The sequence below is a fragment of the Urtica dioica genome, chromosome 1, assembly GCF_054948205.1.
Source record: "Urtica dioica subsp. dioica isolate 48M chromosome 1, U.dioica_male_clone48M_v1_H2, whole genome shotgun sequence".
NCBI lineage: Eukaryota > Viridiplantae > Streptophyta > Magnoliopsida > Rosales > Urticaceae > Urtica > Urtica dioica.
Window position 1 is genome coordinate 4589506 of NC_142756.1, and position 17806 is coordinate 4607311.

Sequence of the window (17806 nt, forward strand, 5' to 3'; positions counted from 1 at the left end):
CCACATCTACGTATTTGCATGTTCAAACTGAATATGATATTCAACTAATCATATTCAATTTTTCAGCTTGCTTAATTATTATTTTATTTCTCCATGATCACATCCTAGCCCTCATGTCTAATAGCCCAATCAACTAGATAAAACGCAAGTCTGATCCACATGATGTACTTCGGTCGCTGAAATTAAATAAAAACTAGATTTTGCTTCCTCAAAACTAATACAAAAATAGTGATTTTAAAGTGCATTATTATGAAAATAAATATGAAGGTTTTTCTTTCATTTTTATAGAGATTTCAATTTTTTTAAAATGTATTTTAATTGTTTTACCTATTAAAAAACTTGATTTTTCTAAAGTGTTCAACATAAAACTTAATTTTCAACTATGAGGTAACATTGAACTTTATTTCTCAATTTTCCTCTTTAAAATACCATAAAAAAGAGAAAACAATATGAAAGCACCACATAGAGCTTACAAGACAAGATTGATAAAGATTATGTCTCAATTCTTTCGGATTAGAAATGGGTCAATGTAGGCATGGATGGAGTGAAGAAGAAGCACAGTGTATAGTACGAGTCCAATGAAGGCACACACAAGAGCTCCTCTGACTTGGTCACAATAACTTTCGACTTGCTCGCATATCGGAAGCCAGCCCGCGTAAGAATTCCCATCCTTTCCGAGCAAAGCCATCGCCAAAGCCGCTGAGAGCCCCGAACTCAGCAATACAGTCAGTACCTGATCCACGTTTCATATTTATATGAAATATATATGCATATTTATATGAAATATATATATATATATATATATATATATTAATTCGCTTTTAAAAGAAATTGAATAAGAAATAAAAATATCATACTTATTTTTAATGGTAAGGCCAGTAACCCAAACATTCACTCTCTTTTTAAAAAAAGTCAAATTTTCATTTTATTAAGAAAATACCTTATCAAACCTAAATAAATATATTAATTAGATTAATTTAATTTATTTAAGAAAATAGTCTTCCAAACCAAAATATTATAATTATATAATCGAAATGAATTGACTATTCACATACTTTCTTTATATTTTTCTTTTTATATCACTATATAGCATGTACCCTAAAAGTTGATATTACTCTTTTTAGTTCTTACAACTTTCGATTGACTTTCTCATCAAATATTATTCTTCAATTTTCAATTTGATTGTCATTATTCCTTTTGTTGTATATCAATATATAGTCAAATTGTAAATAATAATTAAATTTTTGAAGAAACTTGCATTTTGTCTTTCTCATAAACTATTTTCTTCGGTTGTCATTTGGAATATAAAAAAATCGATTAACTCAACCAAAAACCATAAAGATGATCATATTTGACTCACTTTTAAAGGTACAAGTATATTATTAATAGTGATGTTAAAAGATACATTTAATATCTATATATAGAAATCAGTAAAGTACAATTAGACACAAATGATATAATTGATATTTTCTTTTGTTGTATAGCAACATGCAGTCAAATTGTCAACAAACTTTGAAGAACCTTGCAATTTGAAAAAAAAAAAAAGAAAAAAAAAAAAGAAAAAAGAAGAAACCATTTACCAGATCCAAGGCTATGGCGAAACGCCAAAGCAGACTCTCCGAAGGAAGGAAAAGAACGAAGAACCCGTAGATGCTCACAATTATATTGACGAGTAAAAAGTACCTAAAAAGTAAACACAACAAGCTCTCAACAACATAACATAAAAACAAATAATAAACAGCCATTAATTTTACTTACTTGAAAGCAGAGGTATGAGAGTACTTGGCTTCGACAGCGATGCCGTAGAAGCTGGTCTTCTCGTGGCTCGTAGCCATAACAATGGCGGCACAAAGAGTCGAAGCAAATGCCCCGAGCCTCAGTAGAAGCAACAAAACCCTTTTGCTCTTTCCCATTATTAGAGCCTCAAATATCTATGCTTTCTCTGAGTATATGGATTGATCGGCTACAAATTTGACATTATAAGAGCAGGTCTTTTAGGATAGAAATTGTTTGAGCTTGGCTTTGGATTTCGTTGTTATAATTATTATCACTTCGTATAATTTGTTGTTTTTGTTTCTTTTCTTTTTTGTTAGTTGGAAAATCTCAACTGCCACCACAACACAAGACTATATTTCATCATCGTCTTTTTTTTTGTCAATCTGTATTATTGTTATAGCTTATAGGTAGAACGGTAATCTCGCAAATGTGACGTTTATGTACTTTACAATTACATACAGATTAGTTGGAGTTATATGAATAAAATAAATTTATAGTTAATTAGCCGTGATTGTGACGTAAATAAGAAAAAATGGACACGTGCCACTGCCAACTTCGAGAGACATTCATTAAAATAGATGAGTAGAGTTCACGAGATTCTTAAGAGCACCAACACGTTTAAACTTTAATACATATAATATATATATATATATATATATATATATATATATATATATTATCCAACTAGCTTTTTTTTTTGTGGATTTGTTGATTTAATAAGTTATACTAAATTATGCTTGTATGAAATATATAAAATATAATTTATCAACATAAATAAGACAAATTTCATGAAATAACCCTCTTTAAACATTAGATTTGCAATCTAGTCAAAGTTTTAAATATTTTTAAAATTTAACTATATTTGATGACTTACCCTCATTAATCATATAGTATATCACCTTGTCCTTAATATTTTCATACTTTAATTTAGCAAATTACAATAAATGATTAATTTATTAAAATAAACGTTGGTTTATTCTTTAAAATCAAATTCGAAATTGACTATATAACTAAAATAATATCCTATAAATAATTTGGGGTAGCATAGTCTTTGAAAAATTTCCTAGGCGAAAAAGCCTACAATATTGGAGACTAGGGGGGTAGAATTGTGAATATATGAGATGATTATGATAATTTAGTTGAGAAAAAATTATACAAAATTAAAATTTGAAATTAATTGACTAGAAAAATAGTAAATGATATATTTTTAGCAAAAGCTAAGCCTTTTTAGATTTTTTTAGTAAAGTAGCAATGTTTAACTTAGCAAAGTATTTATTATTCCTGTTTGGTTCTTGCTTGAATAAAGTTTTGAAAATTTTGAAGGAAAATAAATAAGGAAGCATATGTATAAGATATACCGAAAAGATACATGAAAAATAGCATCCATAGATTCTAAGGCAAAATAAAATAATAATACGAAGATGAGTTGATCGTAAGAAATTTATTATTTTCTTGTATTTTTTCGACTTCCAAATGAAGGCTAACACACACACACACACACACACACATATATATATATATATAACAAATGACTATAATTGATTCAGAGAAGTTAAATCAACATTCTCCGTTAATTTTACAAATAAATTAAGACACTTAGTTCATTGTAGTTGATATACTAACCTCGTGATCAAATTTTACTCTTGATTGAGAAAGCTAAAGCATCACAAAATCAAAGTCCTATGAGCTCTATTGCATTCTAAATATCTCTTATTCATGTCCCTTTATTGGATATTATCTTACTGTAGTTGGGTCTAACTATAGGCAACCTGAAAATAGGTAAGAGTTGAAAAATATATTCTGATTTTGAGCTGTCATTAATTAAATGAAAAAAAAAACTAAAATTTGCTAAACAGGGAAACAAGAAGTTCAAACGAAACTGTTAGTTGAACTAATTAAGGTTATATGTAGAAGTTTTTTTTTAGGTCAACAATGATACAAGAAAGACCGGATATAGAAAATGTATTGTAGATTTCTTCTTTAACAACTTATTTACTTCATAATATATTATTTTTCTTAAACTTTTTTTTTCGTGTGTGTGTCTCGTTCTAATAATATTAAATCAATGGTGTTCTACTGTTCTAATATACTTCAATTAGAACATACCCAAAACAGTGCTACATTATGAGTTGGAACTAAAACCAAATTGAGTTGGACTCTGGTAAATTAAAGGGCTTGTACATAATGAAATTTAAGAGGACAGATTGAACACAATTTGAGTTATACAATAACTGTGATATAAAACAACTTCCACTATTATAGTACGTAAGGAAAAACAGCATGAAATTGATAAGAGTAAGGACCGGAAAAGATCAGATTTACATACGCCCAAAGAAAGAAAAAACATGAGAAAACAATCTATAGAAAGTGACAAAGTGGGCGAGCAGATTTGGCTCAAAATTGAAACATATTCAGATGGCATATATTGTTATTTCGACTTTGTCATAAAATTGACCAATATCCTACTTTATAGACTTGGTTGGAACTTGGAAGGGCATGCTTGGTTGTAGAGGCTATCAAACTTTTACAAGGTTCTTCCTTTTTTTTTCTTCTTTAATGGAATAAGAACTCCGAGATATGAAAATCAAGGGACCTCTCTCGACGAGGCACTCGCATTATTTCAGTTGGCATAAATCTATCGCCAATTTGTGGGTGACTAAGTTGCACAACGCCATTCTCGAGTAAATTTACGAATTGCGAGAATTTTTGTTTTGGCATGAGAATGTCCTCTATTCAATATGGTGGGACCATATTTGAATAAGGCTGAAACTGGACCGATTGGGTTCGATTTTTGGCATTTTTTATATCCGAATATGAATCCGATTTTTTTTTTTAAAAATTCGATCTAACATCCGGTCTATTTTAGTCTAAAACCGATATTCGGTTATCCGGTTTCTTAAATTCAATATCCGGTCCGATATCTGATTTTTTAAATTCGATTATCCAGTTCTTTAATTCGGGATCCAAATTTATATCAAGTTTAAAGAAATCGGTTATCTAGTTTTTAAAATCCATATCCGGTTCGAAGACTATTACAATGATTAAAATATGAATACAAACAAGTCACATAAAGATCCAAAATAATAATTCATAGTCGAAAACTGAATAAAAGAGAAGTTAAAAAAGACACCCGTTTTCACAATGAAATTACCATCGCAAGAATTCCTTGAAGGAAGCTTCATCAACTACGGGCAAAAACTAGGCTTGGATCCAAATGACGAGACATGCCAAATTAGTAAGGACTATCGACGTGGACTAAAGAATGGAGGAACAAAATATGTGTTCAGCGTGGGCCTATACCCAGCAATCACAAAATCCAACTCGAAGCAAAGAGTCTGAGCCCACACATTATGACACCTAGCATAACCCAGCGACAATAGATTGCCCCAACCTTGGAGATCCTTTAACCGAGCTCACGAGGGAGTTCAACAAGATTCTTATGCCCCTAGGCGCTTGACCCATGCTGGGCTTGGTCCCATCTTAGTGGCTACTTGAGCGCCTAGTCTGTCCTGGTGGCTGGGCGTGCCCGTCTTAAAGGTGTGGGGTTCCATCTAAAACCAAGCTTGGCAATTAGAAGAGTAACCCACAAGCCTTATAAAGAGCTCAAGATCGTAATACCCAGTCGATGTGGGACTATCCTTAATACACCCCCTCACGCGCACAGGCACAGGCACACATTGGCACAGGCACTGGAAGTGTGAAGTATAGGCCCGATCAGGTAGCCCACAACCGAGAATGGGCCCCGCTCTGATATCATCTTAAAGGTGTGGGGTTCCATCTAAAACCAAGCTTGACAATTAGAGCAGTAACCCACAAGCCTTATAAAGAGCCCTAGATCGTAATACCCAGTCGATGTGGGACTATCCTTGATAGCCCGAGCCCCAAGCGTGGCTCGATCTTAGGGCCAATGGCTCACATGCGGACTTGCCTCACTCATGGGACTCACTTTATTTAGAGACACAGAGATGCTGTCACTAAAAAAATTGGTGGACTCAACAATTTTTATGTTGGGATTTCAGGCCATTACAACATATGAAATACCCAAGCGAGCAACTTATTTGGCATGTCCAAAACCCCTTACGGGAAAGACATCAGTGATATCGCTACCACTACTATAAACTACTTAATTTTATTACTACTATAAAATAATACTATGTTACAAAGTAGGATAAGCACAAGAACTAAATTTACATGAATATAGCAGTTTCAACCATGGTAGTATTTCTCATGAGGCATCTTCTCAACACGATGCTCTTTCGCCATAAGATAATGTTCAAGGGAGCAAATGGAGTCTCCTACTTTGCTTGCACACAAACCACTCATTCTACTACGAGTCAATTAGAAAAATAGTCAATTTAAACGTTTGACATTGTTAAATAACCAATATTTGGTAAATTTTAGATAAATAGTTACTTTCAGACGTAAATCTTATATAGATAACCACTTTTATATATCAAACGTTGGTTATTTACTTAAAATTTACGTCTAAAAGTGACTATATACCTAAGATTTATTTAACGTTGACTATTTAACAATGTCAAATGTTTAAGTTGATTATTTTTTTAATTTTCCGTTTTACTATTTTGTCTCCAAGATTTTATGACTTTCGTCCAATTTGAACGGGATAAAATTTGTGTAAAATATTTTTGGAGAATGATACTTGAAAGATGGATATAATTGCTCCATTCTTTATATGCGATAGGTATATATATTCTAAATTTGTTTTTAAGTCGATATTTTTTAATGTAAAATTCTACATATATATGAGACATCGTAATTCGTAAGGAAAAGACATAAAAGTGATATCAAATTCTAATATTCTAAAATAAGGACCATTAATACAAATTTTTCACAAGAATAATTCATGGGGTGATAAAAGAGAAATATTTGGGGCGAAAAATGGAGCTTGGAAATTAGCGGTAGACTCCAAAAATTTACAAATATACACGCACACGTTATATTTCTAATAAATTTAATTTATCATCCAAGACAACATTTTGCTTAGTTGTGTAGTAGACAAAAGAGAAAACCGGATTGTCCTCGCCGGAGAAGCGTAAGCGTAAGCAAGTCGTTGTTCATAATTCTTTCCATTTCTCTTTTCAGTCCCCAAATTTATACAAACCTCCCAATAATGGCGGCCACGTTACGTCTCAACCTTGTTTCGAAAACCCCCAAAACCCAATCAATCCTAAGAAATCTTCCCTCCAATCCCAAATCGACCTTTAAATCCAGTCCCATCGGTAAACCCTCGACTCTCACCCTCTTCGCCGCCAAGCCCCTCAAACCCCTCATCCCTATCCACCGCAAAACCCTAATCCAATCCCTCTTCACCGGAATCGTCGAAGAAATCGGCGAAATCAGCCACCTCGGACCCTCCTCCGACGGCGGATTCGACCTCACCGTCTCCGCCACAACGGTCCTCGACGGCGTCCACCTCGGCGACAGCATCGCCGTCAACGGCACGTGCCTCACCGTCGCGAGCTTCGACGCCGAGAAGTTCACGGTCGGCCTCGCGCCGGAGACTCTCCGGCGGACCTCTCTGGCCGAGCTCCGCCGCGGATCGCCGGTGAACCTCGAGAGGGCGGTGACGCCGGCGAGCCGGATGGGCGGGCACTTCGTGCAGGGCCACGTGGACGGGACCGGCGAGATCGTGTCCATGGAGGCCGAGGAGGACTCAATGTGGGTCCGGGTCAGGGCTCCGAGGGAGATCATGAAGTACATCGTCCCCAAGGGCTTCATCGCCGTCGACGGGACAAGCCTCACTGTCGTCGACGTCTCCGACGAGGACCAGAGCTTCAACTTCATGCTCGTGGCTTACACGCAACAGAAGGTCGTGATTCCGATGAAGAAAGTGGGTCACAAGGTCAACTTGGAGGTCGACATTTTGGGGAAATATGTCGAGAGGCTTCTCGGAAGTGGATTCGTCAAGTCCTCGTGATCATGCCCAAGGCAAATGAGGTAATTCTTATTCGGGTTCATGTTTGTATTAGTTACGAATGAATTAAAGAGAATGGACAATTTTGGTGACTTAATTTATGGCTGTTTTGGCTTTTTGAGATATATGAGCTTTCAAAGTGGATGATTGACTCATCTATATGAACCTATTCAATAAACGTCCATTTATTTCTCGGACAAGTAAATGTTCATAGGGCTTGTTGATGCACAAAACGGTTTACCCACCGAGCCAAAAATACAAATTTGGCGGGGAAGATTTTAGACGGAACTTTCTCTGAAGTATAGACTTTCTTACACGGATTATTCTATTTTTAGAGAAAGTTTGGTCTACGATCAGTGGCGCCACTGAGCCGGGACTTTGCATTCAGATGGGCAAATTTGATAAACAAAATCATTATTCTAAATTTTGTAACGGGGTGCGTGAGGCAAAAAAAAAAAAAAATCAGGTGGGAAGTATATGAATAAATCATACAAATTTAGGATATCAGTGTAAAAATTGGTAAAAATTATAATTTTCGAAAGTATAGGGGTCTAAGATAGTCACTGGTAAATTTGTAGCTCGGTCGAGTAACAATTATCGTATACAGGGCTAATGGAGGTAAAAACAGATATATAAATGCAGGATTAAACTGCGTTCTTGGTTAAGTTGAAAATGCTAATGTGATTAGTTTAGACTGAAGAGATAGATTGGCGTTAATGTACATTATTCATTTACACAGACATAATGTTTGCTTAGGCTTATGGAGGCTATTTTTTGTAAAAAGCCACAGTGGTCATGTTTGTGAATATTTCGTTTAGCTCGGGTCTAAACAATTGAAAACATTCAATATGTTGACTCCGTTTGAAGTTAAGCGTTGCGTTTATTTGATCAAGTCGTAAATAGCACTACAAAATGACCATTTCCTTAGAACCGAAAATCGGTTTTCATACAGATTAAGAAAGAACACAGCCAATTGGAGAGGATGGGAAATCTTGAGCTTTCCTAGTAGTATGCATTACTAATCAATCATGTGATACAGGTTTTTATTTATCTATTTTTTTGTTTGTTTGTTTATTTTCTCAACATTTTGTTCAAAGAAGTCGCATGTTTCAGACAATATTGCAGTGGTGTAAGGATTGTTTATGCTATTTGTGAAGGTTATCGACAATAAACCAAATTCACGACGGAATGGATTATGAAAATCTCGACAAAATGTTACTACCGAATTTATCTTGAAAAGTAATGAATGGATATTTTGTTTTTACTTCAAACTTTATTCTTTTTTGTTTATAGGAGTTTTGAAACGTTTTAGTCCAGGACGTTGTTATTTAAGAGTTGCATCGTACAAAACCAACATATGAAAATTTAACATGTTAATCTTTATTTTTACTGGAAATATAGAACAATCCAGCACATTGTTTATGTATAAATATTCGACACGATCATTCATATTTATCGTTACATATTCGTGTCCATATATTCGCATTCTCAGTTTTTTTTTTTTTTTTTTTTTTTTTTTTTTTTTTTTTTTTTTTTTTATAAGATATGGGTTGTGCTATAGCTATTTATTTGCAATGCATTTCGATTGAATTTCTTGAAAATACGAACAATCGCTCTATACGATCCAAGAAGTTCTTCATCGAAAGATTATTGGAACATTATAGAAGCTTCGCATTTTGATTGAATTTCTCGCAAATATGATCGATCGCCCTGTTATCACGATCCAAGAAGTTTTTCATTGAAAAATTGTTGGAACATTTTTCTAATAGACATTGTAATTATTAGTTATTAATTTAGTTAATTGTAAGACACAAGCTTAAAATGTTTCTAGAAAATATCTGAGAATCAAAAACAAAATTGATAGCTAAGAAAAAGGATAGGTTGATAAGCCATGAAAGGTATTTGAATCACTCTAAGATATAACTGTCCAAAATGAACACTACAACTGAACAGAAGCCAAATTGCCGCTAGATGGAAGAATTTGTCCACCACATATGCGCATCATAACAAGCAATAAGATATTACTCCCCATTTCTTTTGAATCAACACTTGAAACCGCACAATTTTTTATCTAGGACTTTATTGCATCGACAGAAGTCGGTTCGGCGCAGTTAAGAAAACAAAGAACGTGAACTATACGAACGCGGAGGGATTTACTATCTGATGGTCTAAGCTTGTCTCTATGTTTTGAGAGAGAGAGAAAAAGAGGGATTTATTTCAAACCTCAGTGGAGTGAGGTATTTATAAGAGTTTGAGAAATTTTTGGGAGTGTTGAATTTGATAAACAAGACTTGCTCAATGGAGCTACCTCAGTGGAGCACCTCTGTCAGACAACTCGGTGGAACCAACTTTGCTGAGTAAAACGGTGGAACCATATTGCTCAATATTTAGTTTGTAGTAATATTACGAATCCATTCTACGTTACAATCTCATATATGTTTTCATTGGAATTGAGTTATATTTTTGAGTAATCTTAAAGCTGGGGCTATATGGGATCTCACGCGACCTCATTTTCTGTATTATTTGTATCATATGAGAAATGAGAAAAAAAATCGTATTATGAAATGTGGTACTGAGATTTTTGTCCCAGAACCATCCGAGAAATGAGAGAGAAATTTGATCCTCATTTAGCACCATTTAGTACTATATTTTTGAAGTTGTATTTTTTAACTGAAAATATATAAATATTTTTTTTAAATGCATTCATAATTAAAATAAAATGAAAAAAATAAATATGAGAAATATGAGAATCCCGGAACCATGAAAAATGATAACGGAATTTTCAGGTACTATTTTTTACGGTTTTCAATAATTCTATTTCTCGCAAAATATTAAATGAGATAAGAGTATCTGATTTTCCGAATTTCATAGGACCAATTTTAATTAATCTACGGGTAGATAACGTCAGCAAATTCCTTGATGACAATTTTGTAAAAAAACAATAGTATTTTTCCGCGGCAACCTCGTGTTTATTATCTCAAGATTCAAGAACGAGTTTTTAATGCCGATGTAATTTTCAACAGCAGGTAAATCAAGCAACGACATAGTGACACGTGTATGGAAGGAGTGAGTCCACAGAGCAGTTGATAGTTGTCACAAGTTGAATTGAAAGGCCTACATGTTGGGAATGGATGAGCCTTTCCATTTGCATTTGCGGAGTGGGTCTGTGCGTTAGGCCCACGCCAACCACTTATTTATTTTTATTTTATTTTAATTTATTTTGATGACGTTAACTTCTCAATACGTCATTTTCTCAGAACGAAATGACATTTCATCATGTTTGTGTGGGCTATTATGTCCCATTTTATTTTGAACAATTTCTTTGTAAGATACATTGTGATTTAAAAAAAAAAAAGTGAAATTATGTTTTATTTTGTGTGAATATGCAATCTTTACGGGCTGTTTGGTTAACTTTTCCAAAACCGTTTTCTGTTTTCTTATTCTAAATTTTAGAAAACAGTTTTAGAAAACCTGTTTGGTTATAAATTCAGAAAACAGATTTAGAATCATGTTTCTGTTTTCTTTGAAATTTGTTTAAAAAACAGAAAACAATGAAAAGTTGTTTTCTATTTTATCTCTATACAATTGAATGGAAAACATAACCAAACAACATTTAAAATATTCTGAAACGTAATTCTAAATCTGTTTTTTAAATTTAAAAATTAGAATCAGAAAACAGAATTTAAAAACAGAAAACGAGTTTAGAAAACTAAATCAAACGGCCCCTTAGTTTTTAATGTAGTAATTCTATGCCATGGCTTCGTAAAGTGCTATATCGTCATTTTTTCTTACGAACCAGAATGAAAAATAAAAAGATATTTTGTTTCGTTTTAGTACTGTGAATTAAAATTTTGTTTCAGAATTGTTAACAGAGCATAATTTCTGGTACCATTTCAACATTATGTAGAATAACTTTTTTATGCAATTATTTTTTTTGGATATTAGAGAATATTTAAGTATATTGATTTCAAAAAAAAAAAAAAAAAAAAAAAAGAATATTTAAGTATATATATATTTATTTTTATTTTTTTATAAGAACCCGAACAGAGCGAAACAGAGTGTTTCATTCTGGTTTAACAAAAATTTTACAAGAAATATTACGGTCATCAATAAATGAAATTCCAATAAGACACCGGAACAAAAATAGCCGGAATTTTTTTTCCCTAATTTGAATAATGTATTGATAAAGAGAGATAAATCTAAACTAATGCGTGCTGTCTGTAATACCTATCCTCTTAACTTCTAAACTTGACCACAATTATTATCACAAAATAAATTATTGAAAATAAAAGTCCAATTGAAAATAAGGGTATTATCGTAAAAAAAACAAAAAACTAGCATCAATTTAGTCAACACAACAGAACCACAACTCAAAATGGTTAGTCTAAAGGTGAAACAGTTTCCGCGTAAACATTAAATAAATTACCACAAAGTTACTCTCTCTCTCTCTCTCTCTCTGTCTCTCCAAAATATTTATATTTAAGCCGTCAAAGCTTTCTCCCAGTTCTCACTTCTCACCCAATAAAAAAAAGTTCTTCTTCTTCTTCTTCCGAGAAAGCATTTTCCGAAGCATCATCAGATATTAGCACGAAATCAAAAGCCACAAATCGCGTGCCATGAAGAAGCAAGGAATCTTCACAGCCTCCGTCGCCGTCGCCGCCTCCGCTACGGTGATCTCGGCCTCGTATCAGGTAAGAACTCAGAACTCTCAAATCCGATTCATTTTTCTTCTTTTGCGACCTAGACGACGAGAGAAAAGTATGATCGAATGTTCTGCTTTTCTTCAGGAGGAAGTTTCGAAATCCGAGAGAGAGAAATCGAGTTCATCGGCGCAAAAGACTTCGTCGTCGTCGATGGAAAGATTTGCGCCGAGGTTCGACGGACTGCGATTCATCGAAACGCTTGTCACTGGTCACAGATAAAACCGATCTCTGGTCTCTTTTTGTCTTTGGACTCACTACGAAGGTCTGAAATATATATTTTCCTTTTTTTTTCTTTCTTTTAGTTAGCTTTAATTGTAGAAGGTAACGGAGATGGAAGGATTTCACAGGCAATGGATGTGCTTTTTAACTGTATTTGTTTATCAATAATTTTCAATCATGGTTCTCGTCTCTGTTACTTGAGGTGAAAATGACATGTCTCTGTTTTTCTTTATTTATTTTTATTTTATTTTTGTACATAACTTTTAAAGTATAAACTTGTTTTACATGTGTTGTTCTCTTGCATTTTCAAATTATCAAGAAGAAGGACATTGATTCATATGATTGAGATTATTTACCATTGTCAGGCTTCAGATTATGTTGGTATAATATACTAAACCAATGGCTCTTCTTGATATTGAGTCAAATGATTGAGATTATTTACCGTTCCATTTTGATGGTATAATATACTAAACCAATGGCTCTTCTTGATATCGAGTCAAATGATTGAGATTATTTACCGTTCCATTTTGTAGGTATAATATTCACTCACCAATGGCTCATTGATTCACATAATACAGTCTTCCTGAAAGAATGTCAATATTCACTCACATAAATATTGATTCAAAAGTCGATTGATTGATCACACTTTCGTACTAAATACGTACGAAATAATCTCTCATTGTGGAAGCAACGATGCTTACGGCTCATATATATCAAAAAATGTATAACGAAATTATTGACATTTTTCTCAATACGAGTTGAATATGGAGGATTGAGCGCATGAACTGACTATATCAATGAACACTCTTACGATGAATAAACATAATTCTAATTGAAGAAGAGTGGAGTCTCGGCTCATGTTGTGGAGTGATACCGAAATTGACGAATCAAATAAATATGATAAATGACTTTTACGTTTAATTACTCGGATTTGTGGGAGCTTGTGCTATTAAAACCATAGTCCCCAAGTCGGCTTTGATAAAGATGAATAAGAATTCTCAAGTAATGATAATAATAATTATTATTATTAACAATCTCACAGTTGTAAATTGTCTTGCAGAATTCTTTCGGAAAATTATATATTTGCTCAATTAAATATTTATTGTGAAATTATTAATTTATTGTTAGAACAAGTATTTAATTAATTGAATTTTTAGTCGGACCTATTGGACACTATAAATTTCGAAATTCCTAGTATAAATGAGCGCCTACTTTGGGGTATTAATTATCAAATATTATCCCTTTAATTAATTGCTAGATTAGTTGAAAAGAAATCAAGTAACTAAATAATGAATATAGAGAATAATAATTGTTGAGATATTCTCTTTTCATCAAATAAGAAAATAAGATATTGTCCTTATTAATCTCTCATAATTAGTTTTCTAGTATCTAGGAGAAAATAATGGTTGAGATATTCTCTCACCATTAAACAAGAAAGTAAGATATTGTCCTTATTAATCTCTCATAATTATTTTACTAATATCTATGACAGAATAATGGTTGAGATATTCTCACCATTAAATAATGAAAATAAGATATTGTTCTTATTTATCCCTCATAATTTTTTTTAAATATAGAAGGAAAATAAGGAAATATAAAATTCTAGATTTTGATATGATGGTTGAAAGAAAGATGAGGATTTGTAACCAAAGATCCAATGGTTCACAATTGACTACATAATATGAATGAATATAGGAGAATAAGGAAACCTAAAATACTTTCATAAAATATCTTTTTTCTACCACTATAAATAAGAGCAAGGGAGGACACCAAAATAACCAAAGTTTTTTTTAGGAAAATTTCGCCCATCTCTCTCTCTTTGGTGGTCGAATTTTCGCTCCCTCCCTCTCCCTTGGAATTCATGATTCCAATCCGAAAAACATGACTACGACCCAAACTCCTAATTCGGTGATTGTTGTGAGATAATGAGTGAGCCCACACTATATTCTTAATTTATCAGGAGATTACGACTTGGAAGACTACGATATCATCCTTGGATATCCAAACGACGAAGGTCCTATCGTCGTTCACAAAGTTTCAGAATAAAAAAAGGAGATATAGATTCAGACAAATAAAAGATTCAAGACTGAAGATCAAAGCTTGAAGATTAAGTAATTGGATCTTCAAGCCTCTGTAGTCTTCGGAGACTCCTTTGTTCCTTGGATCTTCAGATCTTCAAGCTCGGGTTGATTGATACTGTAATCTTCCAAGATGTAATCTCCGAAAGGACAGAGACCAATGTATGAGCCATATATTTTCTCACCGATTACTCTAATCGATTTCAAGTGTCTATTTTGGATTTCTCCAAAGTTTTTAGTTTTATTTATGATCTTTATGTTTGAGTTCATGCTTGTGAACTAATTTTTCTAGGATTTCAAAATAATTAATCCATGATTTCCAAAATTTAATCTACTGTATTTTGTGTAATCGATTTGTTTCAAGTCATTTATTTTGTGTCTTGATAGTAGGAGGTAATAAACTCTCACGAGTAGATTGAACCGAAGGCCTCAAACAAGTCAATTACAAACAAAAACAACTGATTCAAATTTTGGACACAAAAATGAATTTTTTTGAAATGATGGAAAAATTGTTTCACAAACATGAACACGAAAATAAAGGTCGACAAACTGAAATTTACCTTGAACAACCTATTTTAATAGCGATGGTGACGAAAATCGATAGAGATGGGTCAGAGATCATCGGTGATGGGATCGAAGATCGACATCGGTAGCTTTGGAAAACAACAACAATGGGTCGGAGATCGACGACGATGACTACAAAGATCAAATGTGATATCGACGGAGAACAACAATGATGGGTCGGCGATCGAAGAATATCATGACAGAGATCGATGGTGATGAAGATCGCCGCCGATGATGTCAGAGATCGAAGGCGGTGATGTACGGTGATTAACAACGATGGGTCGGAGCACGGTTGGTGTCAGAAATTGTTAGTGATGACGCTGAAGGTTGACGCGATATTGAAGGGTGAGTGAGAGTATTTTGGTGATTTTTAAAATAATTGGCTACTTTATGTCAATTTTAGAAAATTTGGCTACTTAATGAAATAAAGTTTGATCTATTTTTGAAAAAGAACGTTTACTAGCCTATAATTGTCCCTATAATAAATTTATAACACGTAATGAAATGCTATCATAATTGTATTTGGTAGTCTTAAATTCAAATGCATTGGCAATCTTTAATTCCAATTCCTAGTACAAAAAAAAAAAAAAAAAAAATCCTATTTTCTAATTGTGGCATTAGGTGAGAAATCTATAAATAAATAAACATACGCATCATCCAAAGGAAGCTCTGCAAAATAGGGATGACATTTTTACCCGAAACCCGTTAGCCCGTCCGTTACCCGGTCTTAACGGGTCGGGTAATACCCGTTCAAAATGAGTTAACGGGTTAACGGGTATTACCCGTTAGTATTTTAGCGGGTACGGGTCGGGTAGCGAAAATGTTAAACCCGCCCCGTTAATTATTTTTATGGAAAAAAACTAGATATTTTTTTTAAGAGAATATTAGATTACATCATAATGAGTAGGTTGTTGTTTTGATTCTTATTAAAAATCATTTTTTTATTTTTTTTAAACGGGTTAACGGGTGCTCAATTTTGACACCCGTCACCCGGCGGGTATACCCGTTACCCGCCCCGTTGGGAAAACCGGGTTAACGGGTATTTTAATAGGCGGGTACGGATACCAGTATTGGTGTACCCGCTAAAACCCGTACCCGTTGCCATTCCTACTGCAAAATTCTCAGAAAATCAGAATCAATCTAAACTCAAAGATGGGAAGCGATTTCAAAGTGCTTGATGGTCCAGGCTTGTATTTCGCGTACGACCCTGTACCGCGGCCGACGAAAGGTCCATCATCGGAGATTTGTATCGTACTCGAATCCTTTTTCGTTGTTCCGACGGCCGTCGAACCCGTCTTCCGCCAAAATAACGTCACAAAAAGCGTCCCTGTCGACGAGATCGGCGACGAAGTCGCCATCGCGAAAATAATTTCCGACGGAACCCTAATTCCGCCTGAGATTATCAGCTCCAAGTACAAGGAACTCTTCAACTACGTTCTCAAGGACGCACAGGACTTGAAGGAGGAATATATTCCCCATCATGGAAGATTTTCTATCACCATGCGAGTCCAAGCGTTTTTCACCGTCGATAGATTTCCTGATGCCTTGAAAGACGACGACGAAGATGACCTAGACCACAAGTAATTGCTTATTTTTTTTTTAGGTTTTTACGAACTTAGTGCAATACAGCCTCTGATGTATTTCTTTTATTTATCTTTTAGGGAAAAACGCCTTCGTTCTCCTTCTCCTCCACCGATCCCAAATCCCAAGCGCCAACACCTCTCCGACGAAGCGTGAATTCCAACTCGGTAGGTCATATTTTGAGATCATGACTTTTCTCTATATTACAATCTTGGATTTGTTTCGTGATGGATTATCAATGATAAACGCTGTTGGTTTAGTTTTCTTCTGTTTCACTTTGGGGTATTAATGCTTCGTTGTATATATTTATTTTCTTAAAAGAGTTGGAGTACGTTTGTAAAATTAATTTCTTCTTATAATTGTTGAATGAAGTTTTATAACCTCGCAATATTCTGCGAGTCATTTTTACATCCTTTTTCTCCTCGAGATATGCTAAACAAACTGGTATATGGTTCAGATTCACTATTCTATCCATGCCAGGTTAGACCTTAGGGCGAGCTTGAATACTTGCCTTACTAAGGGGCTGGGGTTGTTTGGTAACATTTTTGTTTTTTGTTTTTCAAAATACAAATTCTGTTTTGTTTTGTTTTCTAATTTTTAAAAAATAAAAACATGTTTGGTAATTGCGTTTTTGTTTTTTGTTTTTAAAACGAAAAAACAAAAATATGTTTGGTAATCACATTTTTATTTTTTTAATTTATTTTAATAAAAAACTGCTCGGTGATCTTCGGGTTCGACGCTTTGTACTTCTCGATCTCCTCCTTCAGCCTCGCCTATCTCCGCTCCTTTCGACGACAGTCCATCCTCTTGTCGATCTTCTCCCAAACAGCGTTGGCTTCTTTATCGTCCTCGTCGAACTCTGCCGAGGCCAACAGTCCCACGTCGTTTCCCTCAAACTTGTCGAACTTCTGATTCTCGTCGTAACCCTTCTCGTCCTCTTCTTCCTCCTC

At 34.1% G+C, this 17806-nt stretch overlaps 3 protein-coding genes and 1 long non-coding RNA gene across 5 annotated transcripts; 3 read left to right on the forward strand and 1 right to left on the reverse strand.

Annotated features, from left to right (window-relative positions):
* Positions 1-392: 392 nt before the first annotated feature.
* LOC149406598 (CASP-like protein 1C1) lies at positions 393-3466 on the reverse strand. 2 transcript variants are annotated; one of them, XM_089628344.1, is made up of 4 exons: positions 3400-3466; positions 1759-1963; positions 1581-1683; positions 393-733 (listed from the first exon to the last, which is right to left on the reverse strand). In XM_089628344.1, exons 2-4 carry the CDS (start codon positions 1911-1913, stop codon positions 500-502), a joined length of 492 nt encoding a protein of 163 aa, XP_089484470.1. In that variant the 5' UTR covers positions 1914-1963; positions 3400-3466; the 3' UTR covers positions 393-499. The 2 variants fall into 2 exon arrangements, with proteins under 2 accessions (XP_089484470.1, XP_089484465.1); XM_089628339.1 differs by lacking the exon at positions 3400-3466 and having other exon boundaries at positions 1759-2080.
* A 3206-nt stretch (positions 3467-6672) lies between these two features.
* Positions 6673-9131, forward strand: LOC149406599 (lumazine-binding family protein). Its single transcript, XM_089607733.1, has 2 exons — positions 6673-7734; positions 8664-9131. Exon 1 carries the CDS (start codon positions 6908-6910, stop codon positions 7712-7714), a length of 807 nt encoding a protein of 268 aa, XP_089463859.1. The 5' UTR covers positions 6673-6907; the 3' UTR covers positions 7715-7734; positions 8664-9131.
* Positions 9132-12143: 3012 nt separating this feature from the next.
* Positions 12144-12984, forward strand: LOC149406600 (uncharacterized). The gene is made up of 2 exons (XR_016301337.1): positions 12144-12402; positions 12499-12984. It is a non-coding gene; the product is annotated as an uncharacterized LOC149406600 (long non-coding RNA).
* Positions 12985-16391: 3407 nt separating this feature from the next.
* Positions 16392-17239, forward strand: LOC149406601 (uncharacterized). The gene is made up of 2 exons (XM_089628904.1): positions 16392-16855; positions 16937-17239. The coding sequence occupies exons 1-2, from the start codon at positions 16428-16430 to the stop codon at positions 17010-17012; spliced, it is 504 nt and encodes a 167-aa protein (XP_089485030.1). The 5' UTR covers positions 16392-16427; the 3' UTR covers positions 17013-17239.
* Positions 17240-17806: the final 567 nt, after the last annotated feature.

Excerpts from the sequence above, each read along its gene's own strand:
- LOC149406599 (XM_089607733.1), top strand. The coding sequence starts at position 6,908 with ATGGCGGCCACGTTACGTCTCAACCTTGTTTCGAAAACCCCCAAAACC.
- LOC149406598 (XM_089628344.1), bottom strand. The coding sequence starts at position 1,913 with ATGGGAAAGAGCAAAAGGGTTTTGTTGCTTCTACTGAGGCTCGGGGCA. Across the intron at positions 1,684-1,758 it reads TCTCATACCTCTGCTTTCAA|GTACTTTTTACTCGTCAATA; the intron begins GTAAGTAAAATT and ends TTTACTTTTTAG. Across the intron at positions 734-1,580 it reads TCGCCATAGCCTTGGATCTG|GTACTGACTGTATTGCTGAG; the intron begins GTAAATGGTTTC and ends AACGTGGATCAG.
- LOC149406601 (XM_089628904.1), top strand. The coding sequence starts at position 16,428 with ATGGGAAGCGATTTCAAAGTGCTTGATGGTCCAGGCTTGTATTTCGCG. Across the intron at positions 16,856-16,936 it reads GAAGATGACCTAGACCACAA|GGAAAAACGCCTTCGTTCTC; the intron begins GTAATTGCTTAT and ends TTTATCTTTTAG.